Here is a 17,517-nt window from a genome sequence, read left to right as displayed (position 1 = left end):
CGTGTAAAGAAATCTAAACGATCGTGTACCAAATTTTGAAAAAAAATCATTTACATTTGGGTCTCCAAATCTAAACGATCGTGTAACCAAATTTAAACATAACCAAATTAAACGATCGTGTAACAAAATTAAATGATGAAATTGAAAAGATAAATTGTAGTCATATCTAAATGATCGTGTATAAATTGTAGCCGTATCTAAACGATCATGTATAAATTGTAGCGATATCTAAGCGATCGCGTATAAATTGTAGCGATATTTAAACGATCGAGTATCAAACAATAACCAAATCTAAACGATTGCAAATATTTTGCCGTTTTTGGAATTTTTGGTATTTTACACGATGGGTGTCTAGGCTTTTTCCGTTTTTGGAATTGTTCTATAGAGTGTAAATATTTGCCGTTTTTTATATTTTTGAAAAGACCCCTAATTTTAAAAGGAAAATTTTCATAAATATAACAAACTAAAATATTTACAACCTAGGTTTTCCCTTTCGTGTTTTTTCTCTTCTTCGCTGCGATTTCTTTCTTTCGTTTTTCTTCATTTATTTTTTTCGTTGTGATTTCTTTCCATTGTCTTTCTTCTTTTCTTTTTTTTTACGTCGTTTAGATTTGAGTAACCAAATCTAATTTCTTTTTATCATGTTTCTTCTTTTCTCTTTTTTTTTTTCGTTGTGATTTCTTTCTATATTCTTTCTTCTTTTCCTTTTTTTTATGTCGTTTAGATTAAGGTAACCAAATCTAAAAGATCGTGTATAAATAATTTTGAAAAAAATCGTTTAGATTGGAATGACCAAATCTAAACGATCATGTACCAAATAATCTTAAAAAAATTAACGATCATGTATAAAAAGAATCTTGAAAAAAATTGTTTAGCCAAATCTAAAAGATAATGTACCAAATTTTGAAAAAAAAAATTGTTTAGATTTGGGGTAGCCAACTCTACACGATCAAATCTAAACTAACCAAATCTAAATAATCGTGTAACTAAATTAAACGATAGAATTGAAAAAATAAATCGTTTTAGATTTGACTATCAAAATCTAAACGACCAAATCTAAAAGATCAAATGTACCAAATAGTAGCCAAATCTAAACGATAGTATACCAAATATATTACGTGAGTTGCTAACGGCGTGGTTGAAGGGCATTTTTTGGTATTTTCCATTATGAGCATATGAGCTTTTTTCGTTTTCAGAATTGTTCTATACAATGTAAATATTTTGCCGCTTTGTTATATTTTTTAAAAGACCCCATTTTAAAAAAAATAAAAGGTTAATTTACGTAGATGTAACAAAACAAAGAAATATTTATGGTCCATATAATAAAATAAGAAAAGCCCATGACGCGACGTCATTTTTTGAGGGGATAAGAGTTCTAGCAGCGAAAAAATTAACAGAACCTAAACTCAAAATAATTGGGAACCTAAAAATACCATTACATTGACAAAATTAAAGAAACAGATTTCTGTGGCTAAGCATGCTTTCAAATTAAATACAGAGAACATGAAAACAATACTTACGTCGTTAACGACTCTGTATCTGCCAAACACCAAATTGGGGCACCACCACTTTGAGATTTCCTTATTATCTGAGCTTAAATTATGGTTTGCGGGAACCAAAATTAGAAGGGGAATTATTTTTAGAGAGAATTTTCTTCAGAATACGCAGAGGCAAGAGTAACTATGGAAAAGCTCAGTATTTTTGTTCTGTACGTATAACTCCCAGAAGAGGGAAGTTAGTGAGAACATGGGAACGTGAGGAAACCATGCACGTTACCTATTAATTCAATAAATTAAAATAATAATAATAATTAATTAATTAATTAAGGCGTCTTTTAAAAAATATAACAAAGTGGTAAAATATTTACACTTTATAAAATAATTTCAAAAACGAAAAAAGCCCACATGCACACAATGGAAAATACAAAAAATGCATGTCAATAACACCGTCAACAATGCGCATAATATATTTGGTACACGATGGTTTAGATTAGGCTATTGTTTGGTACATTTGATCGTTTAGATTTTGGTAGTAAAATCTAAATTATTTTTTTAAAGATTCTTTGTACATGATCGTTTAATTTGGTTACACGATCGTTTAGATTTGACTAAACGATTTTCTTCAAGATTCTTTTGTACACGTTGTTTAGATTTGACTACACGATCGTTTAGATTTAGCTATATGACCGTTTATCTTTTGTACATGATTGTTTAGATTTGGTTATTTTTTGTACACGATCGTTTGAATTTGGTTACCCAAATCTAAACGGCATTTTTTTCAAGATCTTCTATATTTAGTACACGATCTTAAACAACCAAATAACAGTTTGAAAAAAAATAAAAAAAAAATTAGATCTTTTATATTTCATATACGATCTTGAACCAAATAACAGTTCAGAAAAAAAAAAAGAGAACAAAGACGATGGAAAGAACAATTTGAAATAAAAAAAATAAAAAAATAGATGTTTTATATTTTGTATACAATCTTGAACCAAATAACAGTTTGAAAAAAAAAAGAAAGAAGAGGAAGAGAAGAAAGATAATAGAAAGAAAAAAAATTGCCAAAGAGGAAGAGGAGAAAGACGTTGAAAAGGAAGAGCAAACTTGAAATATTTTTAAAAAAATGGTCGATTTCATGGACTTTTTCATTTTGTTACACAAGCCATAAATATTTTGCCGGTTTGTTATATTTATGAAAATTTCCCATTAATTAAATTGATAATTATTTAAATCATATTTAATTAATATTTTATTTAAATAATCTTTAAGTGAATATCTCTCACATAATCTGTAGTTTTAATTTAATTTAATTCAAAAATATAACAAAGCGACAAATTATTTACACTCTAGAGAACAATTTCAAAAACGAATAAAACACATAAGCCCAAAATGCGAAATACCAAAAATACCCCAATAAACGTGCAATAAATCGGCCACGCACGCGCAATTAATGTTCTATTAAATGATTATTATACGCTAACGTGTAAAATAAGATATAATTGATACACAATTTTTGTAGATTACCAAACATATAAACTATCAAATAATAAACGCTAAACGATGACAGAAGACTTTAGATATAAATGATCATGTAGATTACCTTTAATGATCGTTGTATATGTGTGTCTGATCATGTATGTAATTATAAACGATCGAAAACAATCATCATAGGCAATCATATAAACAAATATTCAATTCATACACGATCTCGCGATAATGTTCTATTATATGATTATTATACGCGATCGTGTAGAATAAGATACAATTGATGCAAGATCTTGTAGATTACCAAACATATAAACGATCAAATAATAAACGCTAAATGATGAAGAAAGACTTTACATATAAACGATCGTGTAGATTATGTTTAATGATCGTCGCATATGTGCGTCTGATCATGTATGTAAGTATAAACGATAAAAAATGATCATCATACGCGATTGTGTAAACAAATATACAATTGATACACGATCCTGTAGATTACCATAGATATAAATGATAAGATAATAAACGCTAAACGATGATAAAAAAAAAAAACTTTAGATGTAAACGATCACATAGAGTAGCTTCAACGATTGTCGTATATGCATCTAATCCTATATGTCATAAATGATCGTTTGGAGAAACTAACTCCAATCACTCATAATTACAAAAATACCATCAAAATCAAGACGCTATGAAAAGGAGAAGGCACTTGCTCAGACTTTTCATCTTCTTTACAATCTTTCGTCTTCTTTACTTCATTTTCGTCGTGCATCTTCTTCGCCAATCGTTTATTTCTTATAACTTCTTCAACGTAACTTCAAAATTCTTCTTCGTTTTGGTCTTCACCTTTCGTTGTTATCAATCTTTGAAAATTTATTTTCGGTATCATGGTCGTTGATCAATATTTTGTTTTCACAGCCAAATCTATCTCCTTCATCTATCCCGATCTATCATAATCTATCTCGCATAAAAAGAGGTTTGAATCTATATTCATTATATTTAATTGAATAATCATGTAACATAACACTAATTTTTTTTTGCTATTAAATAGATGAGGAGCAAGAAGCAAGAAGCATCAAGTAGCAAATCAATGAAATCTAATGAAAAGGCAAAAGAAAGAAAAATTAAGAAAGAAAAAGAAATGAAGGTAACAAACAAGAATGTGAATATCTGTGTGTATAGTATTCAATATTGTCTATATTTGTATATCTTTGTCTGAATAGCGCTAGGTATTTGTGAATCTATTAAAACTAGCCCTTATTTGTAACATACTGTTTATTATATCTTTTCAACAGGTGAAACACCATCCAAATGACATTATTATGGAAGAAGAACAAAAAATCTTAGAATTACTATATATTATAGTTTAGAAACATTGAATCAGATCAAAGCAAAAATAAACCAAATAATTCTTTCTCGAGTTTTGATGAACAACCCTTTTGGCCGATTCCTTAACATTAAAATGACTAAATACCAACATAATTCCTGAATTTCCTAATAAGGAAGCAATGTTGTACAAAAAAACCTAACGTCCATGCTTGCAACTTCAATGGACATATGTCAGAATTTGGGCAGAAAGAATTTTGTTTGGTGACTGGATTAAAAGGCTACAAATTCCCAAAGTTAAATCTAGAAGAAAGGAAAGAAAATTGTCTGAAAAATGCCATTTTCCCTCATGACGACTTTATAACAAGAAGAGATATAGAAAGAACTTTTAAAGCATTACGCAACGAGGAAGACTCATTGAAGGAAAAACTAGTTAACCTCTATATCTTAGAAGCATTTTTAATTCCCAAGCAACAATACAACCACATAAATCTCCAACATCTAGACATATTGAATCATGAACAAACCTTCAAATACTATCCATGGGGGAGATTATCATACATCCTAACATATCAATTCTTCTAGAAAGCATCGTACAACAACAAGGATGCTGTATATCTTTAAGGATTTCCTCTAACTTTAGTCTATTGGACTTTTGAGACAATACCAAGATTTTCTAATATAGATGTTGGGTTTGGAAGAAAGCTTGGAATTGAAGGACCAATAATTGTGACATGGAAATGTTTGAAGTCAATTGACTGGAAGACTCTAAACATGAACATTTTTGAATTTAAGAATGTAAGTAAATTTAGAGCATGTTCTATATATGTCTATCTAGATAGACAATGAAAGATTTCTATCCATGTCTATCTGAAATAGACGATGATATAAATCTATCACTATTTCTCAATACATTTGCAACTTTTTCACTAATAATCTAACATCATTTTACTTGTAGTTCTTTATAACACGACTAGACTTAACAGAAGACGAGTCTCAAACAATTTTGAAATATTTCAAAGATATTGAGGAGCAAGATAGAAGAGAACAAGCAGAGCAACAAAAAAAGAGAGAAAAAAATGGAAAAAACATAGAAACAAACAAAATATTGAATGAAATAAGAGAAATCAGAAAAAATGAAGAAAAAATAGAAGCAAAGCAAATTTAATTAAGAAAAGGACTAAAAGAAATAAAAAGCATGTTGACATTGGTTATGAGAAGCTTGAATGTTTAGTCACCATCAACCAAACTTCAACAACAACAAAGAGAGAAAGAAAGTGTATACCCAAAAGTCGTGAAGAAAAATAAACCACATACTTCTAGTCTTGGCCTTCTTGATGAAGATGAAGAAGTTATGTAACACCCCAAAATACAAGGTAACTTTAATTTTAATTATCTTGGAGTAATTTTAATTATGTCGAAGTTATTTTGGGTGTAAATTGAGTTAATTGGTGAGTTTCTTTTGTTTCCATGGAAATTTAGGATTAGTTTGGAGATTTGAAATTTTTGGTGTTATAAATATTTTTTTAAGTTGAATGTTATTGGTTGATTTATATTGGTGAGATTATGGGTAATTATATATATGTGTATATATAATTAATTAAGTTATTGAAAATAAGAATAATTATATTATGAAAATAATATAATTAATTAAGGAATATGTGTTATTTTGGGGGTGAAAGAAAAAAAAGATAAAAAGATGATGTGATGGGAGGAATTAATGATAAGAGAGAATAAAGGTTATTTGATATTATTTTTTTGGATAAAGAAAATAATGTTCTGGGCTTGATGCAGATCTTCTTCCTAGAACCCTTAGATATGGATTTCTAGGAAGAAGACTCATGATGTCTTGGATGGCTATGAACATTTGGCGTGCGCTTGCGTGGGTGAACCATCCTTCTTTGGGGTGAGTTTAGAGGAGAGTGAGGTTTTGGGATTTTTCTTTTGATGATCAGCCATTGGAAGTTACTTGGGATGAGGTTTTCCTTGAGGATTGCAGCGAGCCAATGAGTTTTCTGATGAGGGTCGTACGGATTGAGAGAGAGGGTTTCTTCAAGCAAGAGCTTTTTAGGGTTTCATAAAGGTTTTGAGGGGGTTTCTTTTCACTATTTATAAGCGATACGACCATTATTACAAAGGTCATGTCAATAAATGCATCTGACATAAGGTCGATGTGTCCCTTCGAAAACCAAAATGATGATGCTTTGATTTCCTCATGCGATACACATTTTCCTAAGCGATTCAAATTTAACAGAGAACATAAGTACCTTGCTGCTTGTTCTCATATCGTGTAACTTTTACTATTCTCTCTTCTCACATAATTCTTTCCCCACATATCCCCATAGGCACAAAATATTCTAAGCTAAAGTAAACTACAAACTGGTAAAGAAGGTGATAAAGGAAAGCAATAAATCGCAAGAAAATAAATAAAGAAAATAACAAAGTGAAAATAATGAAAGAAAATAAAGCGATAAAGATGCATAAAAATGATTCGTTTTGCATAAATAGATTGTCTTGCAATAAGATGCAAAACACATTTATGCGTTTCAATGTAATGTTTATAAAGGCGTTTTACATTAAATCCATAGAAAATTTAACGTGTTTTTCATCTTCAAGATACGGCTTGAGTCTTTGCCTATTTACCTTGAACACATTTGTCCCATCCAGCGAGGTGATCTCCACAACACCATGTGGGAATATTTTTTTTGGCAAAGAATGGTCCTGACCATCGCGAATGAAGCTTACATAAAAACAATCGTAGACGCGAATTGAATAATAATACCTTCTGTCCAACTCTTAATTCGCATCTACGTAGGCTTGAGAATGCCATTATTGAAGTTCATTCAATTGCAGTAACCTGGCCTCTCCTACGAAATGATGATCGAAGTTTAACTTTTTGCACATTCATAACGCCTTGTGTTCCAACTCTAGTGGTAAATGGGCAAGCCTTCCTAAAGACTAGCACGTAAGTAGACATCCCACTAGTGTCTTGTACGCAGTGCGATGTGCCCATAATGCAGAATCTAAGTGTCCCGCCTAATACTTTCGGGACGAGTTTACCACTTGTTCCAATATTTTCTAGATCTCTCTAGAAACTTCCGCCTGACCATTTATCTGAGGCTGGTAGACGGTGACTACTTTATGGGTTATATTGTACTTTGCGAGCAATTTTCCTATAATGCGATTAATGAAGTGAGATCCTTTGTCATTGATAAGGGCTCTAGGGGTCTCAAATTGCATGAAGATATTTCTCTTCAAGAACTGACTGACTGTAATCGCATCATTCTTCATGCAAGAGACGACTTCAACCCACTTTGAGACATAGTCCATAGCCAACAAGATGTAGATATGGCCACCAGAATGAGGGAATGGCCCTTTCAAGTCTATTGCACACATCGAAGAGTTTAATCTCTAAGATGAGTTGCTGAGGCATTTCATTGCAATGAGACATATTCCTCGTCCTTTAGCACCGGTCACATTTGACCACAAAGTTCCTCATATCTTGAAAGAGAGTAGGCTAGAAGTACCCACTCTGCAAGACTTTTGCAACCGTCTTTTGTCCACTAAAGTGTCCTCCATAAGGTGCTTTATGACATTTAGCTAGCTCTCAGTTGTTTCATACTCAGGTACACACTGTCACAATATCTGATCTGGCCCCAATTTGTAGAGATAGGACTCATCCCACCTATAGAAGCGTCACTCATGAAACAACTTCCTTCTTTGTTGGTTGTTGAAGTCTTGCGGCAATGTCTTACATACAAAATAATTGACTATTTCTGTATACCAGGGTTCATTTGCTTCAATTCGAAAGAGTTGTTCATCAGGAAATCCATCTTCAATTTCTCTCTTCTCACATTGGCATTTTTCATTGTTAAGATGCAACAAGTGATCTTTCACCTGGTTCTCGATACCCTTGCAATTTATAATCTCCAAATCATACTCCTGGAGCAATAGAATCCATCTAATCAGCCATAATTTGGCATCCTTCTTCGCCATGAGATATCTGAACGCAAAATGATCAAAGTGTACCATAACTTTGGAGTCTCCGATGTAGCTCCTAAACTTTTCTATTGCAAACACTACTGCGAGCAACTCCTTCTCAATAGTAGTGTAATTTTCTTAAGCCTTATTAAGGGTTTTGATCGCGTAGTAGATAGGGTGGATCACTTTATTTTTCTTTTGACCCAGCTTAGCCCGTATCGCTACATCACTCACATCATACGTGAGTTTGGATGGTTGTGACCAATCTAGTATGATGAGGATAGGCGCTGAGGTCAACGTATCTTTTAGAGTTTGAAACACCTAGTTGTATTACTCATCAAAGTTATAGGGTGTATCGGTGCATAATAGGTTACTTAGAGGTTTGGCTATTTTTGAAAATCCTTTGATAAATCTTCTGTAGAATCCGGTGTGTCCTAAAAAGTTCCTTAATGGTTTAACATCTGAAGGTGACGGCAACTTGCTCACCACATCAATCTTTGCGGGGTCTACTTCTAATCCCACATTAAAGATCTTGTGTCCAAGCATAATTTCTTCTCTGCCATGAAGTGACACTTCTCCCAGTTTAAAATGAGTCCTGTCTCTTTGCATTTCTCTATAACTTCTTCTAACTCGCCTAGACATTTCTTGAAAGAATCCCCAAATACTGAAAGGTCATCCATGAATATTTCAGCTGATCTCTCCAAGAAGTCTTAGAAGATAGTCATCATGCACTTCTAAAATGTCCCTGGCGCATTGAACAAGCCAAAAGGCATTTGGCGAAATGCGAATGTACCACAAGGACATGTAAACGTCGTCTTACGTTGATCTTTCGGTGCAATTGTGATCTAGTTGTACCTAGAGTAACCATCCAGAAAGCAATAGAATTCCTTTTTAGCAATCCTATCCAACATTTGGTTAGTGAAAGGCAAAGCGAAGTGGTCTTTCTTTGTCACCGCATTCAACTTACGATAATCCATACAAATCCTTCCCCCCGTGGCTGTTCGCGTTGGAATCAATTCATTCTTCTCATTCTTCACAACGTCATCTCACCTTTCTTAAGAACACATTCTTCTCATTCTTCTCATTCTTCTCATTCTTCACAACACCCCGTGACTGGGCTAATGCATTCACTGTCTGCGATTGGATAGATCACTCCCGCGTCAAGCCACTTAATAATTTCATTCTTGATGACTTCCTTCATCGTGGAGTTTAATCGCCTTTGAAACTAAATGGTGTCGTCTTGACCCTCTTCCAACCTGATCTTATTTGTTCAATAGGATGGACTTATGCCTCGAATGTCCGTTAAGGTCCATCTTATTACCTTCTTATGGCGTTTTAGCATATTCAATAACGTCTTTTCTTCTTCGGTGATTTCTTTCTTTTGGTGTGAGGAACTTATCATGAATCCACTGATTTCTGCCGCTTCCGTTATTGCTGCTGGGTTGGCCGTCGGGCTTGCTTCTATTGGACCTGGGATTGGTCAAGGTACTGCTGCGAGCCAAGCTGTAGAAGGGATCGCGAGACAACCCGAGGCGGAGGGAAAAATCCGAGGTACTTTATTGATGTACAAAGTGTCATTCTCTCCCAAATATGCATACTTTAGGTGGTTGGGTAAAGGCTTGAGCTCTATTTCTGGTGGTTCTTCGATTGATGACTTTATCTTCTTCTTGCCTTTGGTTTTCAGGTCCAAAGACTCAAACTTTGTTTTGCCCAACATGACGTTTACTTCTTCCAGTATATAACTTGGATCTTCTTCTTCAAAGAATTCTTCAGTGCTAAACAACTCATGATATGGTTCTTCCTTACAATAGTCCCATCCAAGGGACTCTATCGCATTGTACTTTACATCATTGGCTGGGAACTTCATTGATTGATAACAGTTGAACTTAATTTCTTCGTCATTAAAACACATTGACAACTCCACTTGGTGAACGTCTATGAGGGCTCGCCCAATTAATAGGAATGGCTACCCCAAATTGATTGGAACCTCCCCATCAACTTCTTAACCCAGAATAACGAAGTCTACGGGCAACAAAAGTTTATCCACCTTCACCAAAACATCTTCAATCTTACCCTCTGGCTTGGCAATGGATCTGTCAACAAACTGGAGCCTCATGTCAGTTGGTTGAACCTCCCATATCTCTAATTTCTTGAAAATAGAAAGAGGCATCAAGTTGATGCTCGCTCCAAGGTCAGATAGAGCACGACCCAAGTCCATTTCGCCTATCGAGTAGGGTACTGTGAAGCTACCAAGGCCTGTCATTGAACCTTGATTGTGAAAGATTCCACAAATTAATTCTTCCAATTTAGCAATTAAACTTTCAACCAAAAAACTCCAGTTTAAGACCAAGATTAATTGGTTTAGAGCCAAAAATTAACAAATCATGGGTATATCCAAAACGTATCAAAACTTACCACAAATGGTTCAGATAATGTGCAAGAAAGGGGTTGAAGACTGATGGGCGACTTGGATAGGAGGGTTGACTCCGATCTAAGTATGGCTTACAACAGAGAGGATCGGCTTGGATGGCTTACAGATAAGCTTGGATAGAGGAAAATGATTCGCATCTCTGCTGGGTGACTTGCGAAAGGATGCGTGCAGTTCACAAACTTCGAGGAGTACTTTGGCTTGGGCTGGTTTGTAAGGGGGGAGGCAGTGGTAAAGAGGTGACACTTGACTTGAAGGGACACTCAACGGAGCTCAACTAAAGACGATCTACGCGCTGAAGATTGGACGTGATCAGAGAATAAGATCGAAAGGTGTGAATCAACTCTCCTTTTCGGTTGACTTGACGAAAAGAGACCAGCTTCAAAGGAGGTGTTCTAACGACAGTGGCTAACGGAGATTGGACGTGATCAGAGAATAAGACCGACGGTGCTTAACAGAGAGACAATGGATGGAGCTTTGCGGTAGAGTGAGAGACCGGTGAGGAATAAGCGACTGCAAATTGGGGTTTGAGGAAAAAGATGATGGTTTGAGTTTTGGCACACTGTTATAGGGTACTTATTTAATATGAAAATAATAATAAATATTATTATTATTTACCTTTTTCCTAAATTTTCCTTTTCCTTTCGTATAAATAAAACTAATTTTTCTCTTTCTTCATTTAATCCTCTCCCATCACATCAATCTTTTCTCTTTTTCCAAAATATAGTTACATTTTTCCTTAATAATTATATTTTTTACCAATAATAGAATTATTCTTTACCCTTCCATAAATTAATTAATAATATTTTTGAATTAATTAATTAATAATTAACAATTAATATTTTTCCTTAATAATTATATTTTTTGAATAGGAGTCTTTTCAAAATATAAAAAAGCGGCAAAATATTTATACTGTATAGAACAATTCCACAAACGGAAAAAGCCCAGAGGCCCACTGTGTAAAATACCGAAAATGCTCCGTCAACCATGCCGTCAATAACGCGCACGTAATATATTTGCGATCGTTTAGATATGGCTACAAGGCGATTATTTAGATATGGTTATAATTTATACGCAATCGTTTAGATATGGTTCAATATATACGCGATTGTTTAGATATGACTACAAGGCTATCGTTTAGATATGGTTATAATTTATACGCGATCGTTTAGATATGACTACAATTTATATGCGATCATTTAGATATGATTACAATTTATACGCGATCGTTTAGATATGACTACAATTTATTTTTTTAATTCCATCGTTTAATTTTGTTACACGATAGTTTAGATTTAGGGACCCAAATCTAAATGATTTTTTTTAAAAAATTTGGTACACGATTTTTTTAATTCTTTTTACACGATCGTTTAGATTTCTTTTCGTTTACTTTTTTACACGATCGTTTACATTTGGCTACTCCAATCCGAATGATTTTTTTTCAATATTTTTTATACACGATTTTTTATTTTTTTACACAATCGTTTACTTTTTTAAATGATCGTTTACATTTGGCTGCTCCAATCTAAATGATTTTTTTTCAAGATTCTTTATATACAATCTTTTATTTTTTTTTACACGATCGTTTACATTTGGCTACTCCAATCTAAATATTTTTTTTCTCAAGATTCTTTATACACAATCTTTTATTTTTTTTACACGATCATTTACATTTGGCTACTTTAATCTAAATGATTTTTTTTTCAAGATTCTTTGTCTTATACATAGTCGTTTAGATTTGGTTACCCAAATGTAAACGCGTAAAAAAAAGAAAAGAAGAAAGACGATGGAAAGATTAAACGACGTAAAAAAGAATCAGAAAAGAAAAAGATGTAAATATTAAATGATGTAAAAAAGAATCATAAAAGAAGAAAGACGGTTGAAAAAAATCACAAAATCAGAAAAGAAGAAATACGATGGAAAAAAATCGCAGTGAAAAAATAAAGAAATACGATGGAAAGATTTAACGACGTAAAAAAACAATTGAAAAATAAGAAAAATGATGAAAAGAAATCGCAGAAAAAAAGAAGAGTAAAAGAATAAAGAAGACGATGAAAGAAATCGAAGAGGAAGACGATGAAAGAAATCGCATACAAATCGCGAGGAAGAGAAGGACAAACTTGGAATATTAAAAAAATAACTAATTTTATGGATTTTGTTACACAGGTCGTAAATAGTTTGGTGTTCTGTTATATTTATGTAAGTTAACTTAAATCCTTAAATCATAATTCTTTAAATCCATAACTTAATTCAATTCATGATAACACAAAAAATCAAATCCTTTAATTAATTACACATTCATCCAATAATTATTTAATTAATTTTAATTCTACAAAACAATAAATTCTAGTTCAAATATCTTAAAATAACACCAAGTAGTTCTAACATAATTAAATAAAATTAAGATAATTAAATTTAAAATCACCTTACTTTTGTAGCGTTACATTGTTGCACTGGTATTTTGTTTGTAATAATCTAAATTGCTTAAGGTTGCTATTAATAGTTGCATAACAAAAATAAAGATGCAAATTAATGATTTAAAATCGACTAAGGCATAAAAAAAAAAAGAGAAATTATGTTTCATAATCGCATCAAATTGTAAAGAGTGTAATCACATAATTTAAAGAAAAATAACATTTACTTGGGAAATCTTATCCCATTCCCATGCAACACTAAACACATGTATTATTTATTCGTTGGAAAAGTTGATATAACATTTCTTACACAACCAAACATAGTTGTATTAAATCTTAGTCCCATGCATTATATTTCCATTAGCAATATTATTTTCATTTCAATTTGTTGGATGCAAGCTGCACATCAAGGATTTGTTTTCTTGATTACATAGGAGATTTAATTTGGTGGCCTAATTTGTTGACTATACAACTGTGGGTCATTTCATGGTGATTTGGTGTCTCATGTTGGTGAGGATGAGTTGGTGTGTGGGCTTTTAGATTTTATCATTTTGAACAGAAATCGTAACAAGAATTGGTAGGGACGACCAACAAAGAAGATCGATTGCACTGCACAAAATTAGTGGAGAACAACATGACATGTAGGTAAGTTGTTTTTTTGTGTATTCTTTCATTTCTATCTCAATAAAAATATAGTTTTGTATTATGAAATAAAAAGTAATATAATAATTATTTATAACATAAAGTCATATGAAATAGAATACGTCAGATCACATAAAACATTCATAAACTTTACCATATATATAGATCATAGTCTTACGATTTATGCATTTACTCCTCAAAGAATTAGACGATAAATAGGAGTAACCATAAGATGTTGAGCTCTAGGACAAGTTAAACCAAATTCTTCAGTCATATCCAATTGGTTAGGCAAAATGCCATTAGGAAGTTCCCAATAAAAAGCATGCACAAGTTGAGCTAACAATAACCTAACCATAGTCAAACCCAAATGCATTCCAGGACAACATCTTCTTCCAGATCCAAATGGAATCAATTCAAAGTCTTTTCCTTTCAAGTCAACTTCACTATCAATGAACCTTTCGGGGAAGAACTTTTGTGGGTCATTCCAAACAGTTGGATCTCGTCCAATGGCCCATGCATTCACTATTATTCTTGATTGTTTAGGAATATGGAAGCCATTGGTTGTACAATCTTGAAGTGATTCATGAGGAACTAGTAATGGAACTGGTGGATGTAATCTTAGAACCTCTTTGATAACCATGTTCAAGTATTGTAAGTGTTCTAAATCTGATTCTAATACCATTCTTTGTAAACCAACAACTTTATCTAGTTCTTGTTGCATTTTCTTCATTATATGTGGATGTCTAATGAGCTCAACTATTGCCCAATCAATGTTGGTGGCTGTTGTATCCATTGCTGTAATCACCATTTCCTGAAATTTAACCTCACTTCATTATATTATATAATTAGACCACAAAAGTCAATGTGTTTTCATCTAACAACCGTCCAAATATATTATGTATATATTGTTTAATTCAGTAGGATAATATAAACAATTTGTTTGTCGGTTGTAAATGAAAACAATCACAATTAATTATTTAAAGATATAATATTATAATACGTATAGAGTAGGATTAAATTATTAATAAAAATGGGTAAACTTCACGCATACATATTTGATCTATCTTATATTAATTAAAAAGAGAAAATGTGTAAAGGGAAGTGTTTTGTCTCAAAAGAGTTGATGTGTGTGTTAGAATATTTATTTTATCGTATAATATCTTTTTATATTAACTTATTTAATTTAGTTTTATTTCGTATGTAAAACTTCATCCATCATGGTATTTATAAAGTTCATTCTACATGTTTCAGTCTTGGTATTTAAGTATATATATACTTTCAAACTTGTGGTAGACGGTTACAAACCCTAATATAAAATGGTGAATAAATTGAATACTCATTTAGAAGAAAGAAAATTTTATTCGGAAAATTTACAAATCATAGACACTTTTGAGTATAACACTCCTTTACTCTCAAAATAACACTAACCCACTTTCACTCAAAGTTTATCTCTAACACTCTTACTTTATTTCTTCCTCTATTTGCTTGCATATCAAAAATTTTATTGGTATGAAATTTATGGAGCCCAAACAAAAAGATTTCTCTAGAGTTCTAACTATTCTAACTGTTTCTGCATATTTATCCTTCTATCAAGACAAAGCTAAGTCTTTAGAATTTCTTAACCTAAATAAAGTGTATGATATTTTAAAATTTAATTTACAAATATTTATGTCCTATCGTTGATACTTAAATAAACCTTCTAGAATTAGAATCAATAGTTAATGTTTTCTTCTACTTCAACACATAACAACTTTCGGTACACATTATTTGTTTTTCTCCGAACTGCCTCCTAAAATTTAGTTTTTTTAAGGTCAGAATTGTGAATTTACTATTTATCCGAACCCACAGAGTAGGTTTGTAAGCTCCAAACTAAAAAACATAAACTCTATATGCATTATACGGCCATTACAATGTGACCTAGGGCTTGATAAGTTTTTGAAATTTAACAATCATCATTCTTGCTCTCCAAACACCCCTAATAAATTTGTAGTTAAAACAATGGACTTAGATGAGATTACTTACCAGGATTAAGGCTTTGATGGTGGATGGATCAATGTTGTATTCATTATTTTGAGATCCCATTAAACCCAACAAAACATCAACAAAATCTTGATTCTTGTTTTCATTCTTAAACTGATCATCAAGATGTTCTTCAATAATCCTCTCTAAGAACCCATCAAACATGTTACGAAGAGATTTTGCTCTACGATTAATTCCTTGAAAATCAAACCAAGCAACACAAGGAATAAAATCACTTAAATTAGGAGTCGCAACTAACTGCACTACCTCTTTTACAGCATCATGAAAACTCTTCTCATCCATTATCATTTCCTGATCTTCAACATATTTCTTCCCAAAAACCATCAAACATGTCATGTCCCTAACAACACACAAAACCTTACTACTGAGATTCACCGCAACTTGAGTTCTTGCAGCTTCCTTCAAATTCTCAACCAACAATCCCACCTGGTTTCTTCGAATGGGTTCGAACATAGAGACCTTTTGATTTGAAAGCAATTCGTGCGTGCACATTTTTCGCATATTTCGCCAATAGGAGCCATACTTGGAGAAGCCAAAATTCTTTTGGCCATAAAATAAGTAGTTGGAAGCATATGTTTGAGGGCGGCTAGCAAAAACATGGTCATAAGTCCTGAGAAAGAGCTCGGCTGCATTAGGGGAAGAAACGATAATTGTGGGAATAATACCTAATTTTATGTGCATTATGGGGCCATATTTTTGAGAGAGTGTGTGAAGATCTCTATGAGGAAGTTTTCCTAGCAAATGAAAACTGCCGAAAATGGGAAATCCTTTTGGACCAGGAGGTAACTTTTTGTCGTTGATTTTGAGAAGAGAGAGAGGAATTAGGAGGGAAATGATAATAAGGATCCAAATCCAAAGCCATGCCATTTTAGAGTTGTTGAACTTTGGTGAGTAAATTGAGAGATTTTGGATTTTGAAATTAACGTGGGAGGAAGGGGGAATATATATCAACATGACCGATGATTAGAAGCATTTCAAATGTTCCTCCAGCTCTTTCCGCAAAAAATGAAAAAAAAAAATTAATAAATAAATAAATAAAGAAAGAAGAAAAACAAGTTAACATGGAGTTGAATTTTGGAGATTTTTTTAGATAATTAGAGATTAAATATATATTAATTAATGTAATGTGGGATTGAAGTTTCAGATTTTTCATTTTCTTGTGAAGTTGATGAATGTGCAAAAATAGTAGAAGATGTTGACAAGGAAAAATTGATGATACGAAACCCACTCATCTTTGTCGTTTTATAAGTTTACTAGTACTTAACGTAAAATGTACGTGATATTTCAAACTTTTTTTCCTATCATGATCTATCACATTAATCTTTGAATTATTTATTTATTTATCTTTTTAAATTCTTTTTAAAAATTTAGACAAAAAAAAAATAATAAATAAAGGAATAAAAAATTGCTAAAATAATAGAATGATATAAGAATAGTAGATTAATTATTAAATATTTATTTCTATATCATTGAATATAGAAGAAAAAATACAAACATGAAAAAAATAACATAAATCTAACGTCCCAAAATTTGAGAAATTTAATTTTATTATTTAAATGTAATTTTGAGATTTTGGATGTTATTTAAATCTTGAAGTATTTTACTTTATGAAGATTTGATTCTATTGGATATTTGAAAAACATTAAATTGTTGTTAAGTTGGAATTTATGTTTGTTTTGGTTATTTATGTTTAGGTATTATT

At 32.1% G+C, this 17,517-nt stretch overlaps 1 protein-coding gene across 1 annotated transcript; it reads right to left on the bottom strand.

The window, feature by feature from the left end:
• Positions 1–13,929: 13,929 nt before the first annotated feature.
• LOC103499381 (cytochrome P450 71AU50) lies at positions 13,930–16,710 on the bottom strand. Its single transcript, XM_008462380.3, has 2 exons — positions 15,798–16,710; positions 13,930–14,586 (listed from the first exon to the last, which is right to left on the bottom strand). Exons 1-2 carry the CDS (start codon positions 16,680–16,682, stop codon positions 13,972–13,974), a joined length of 1,500 nt encoding a protein of 499 aa, XP_008460602.2. The 5' UTR covers positions 16,683–16,710; the 3' UTR covers positions 13,930–13,971.
• Between the last annotated feature and the right edge of the window lie 807 nt (positions 16,711–17,517).

This window comes from Cucumis melo, chromosome 10 (genome assembly GCF_025177605.1).
Source record: "Cucumis melo cultivar AY chromosome 10, USDA_Cmelo_AY_1.0, whole genome shotgun sequence".
In the NCBI taxonomy this organism is placed as follows: domain Eukaryota; kingdom Viridiplantae; phylum Streptophyta; class Magnoliopsida; order Cucurbitales; family Cucurbitaceae; genus Cucumis; species Cucumis melo.
The sequence above is the reverse complement of the archived record's forward strand: the minus strand, read 5'-3'. Positions and strand labels throughout refer to the sequence as shown.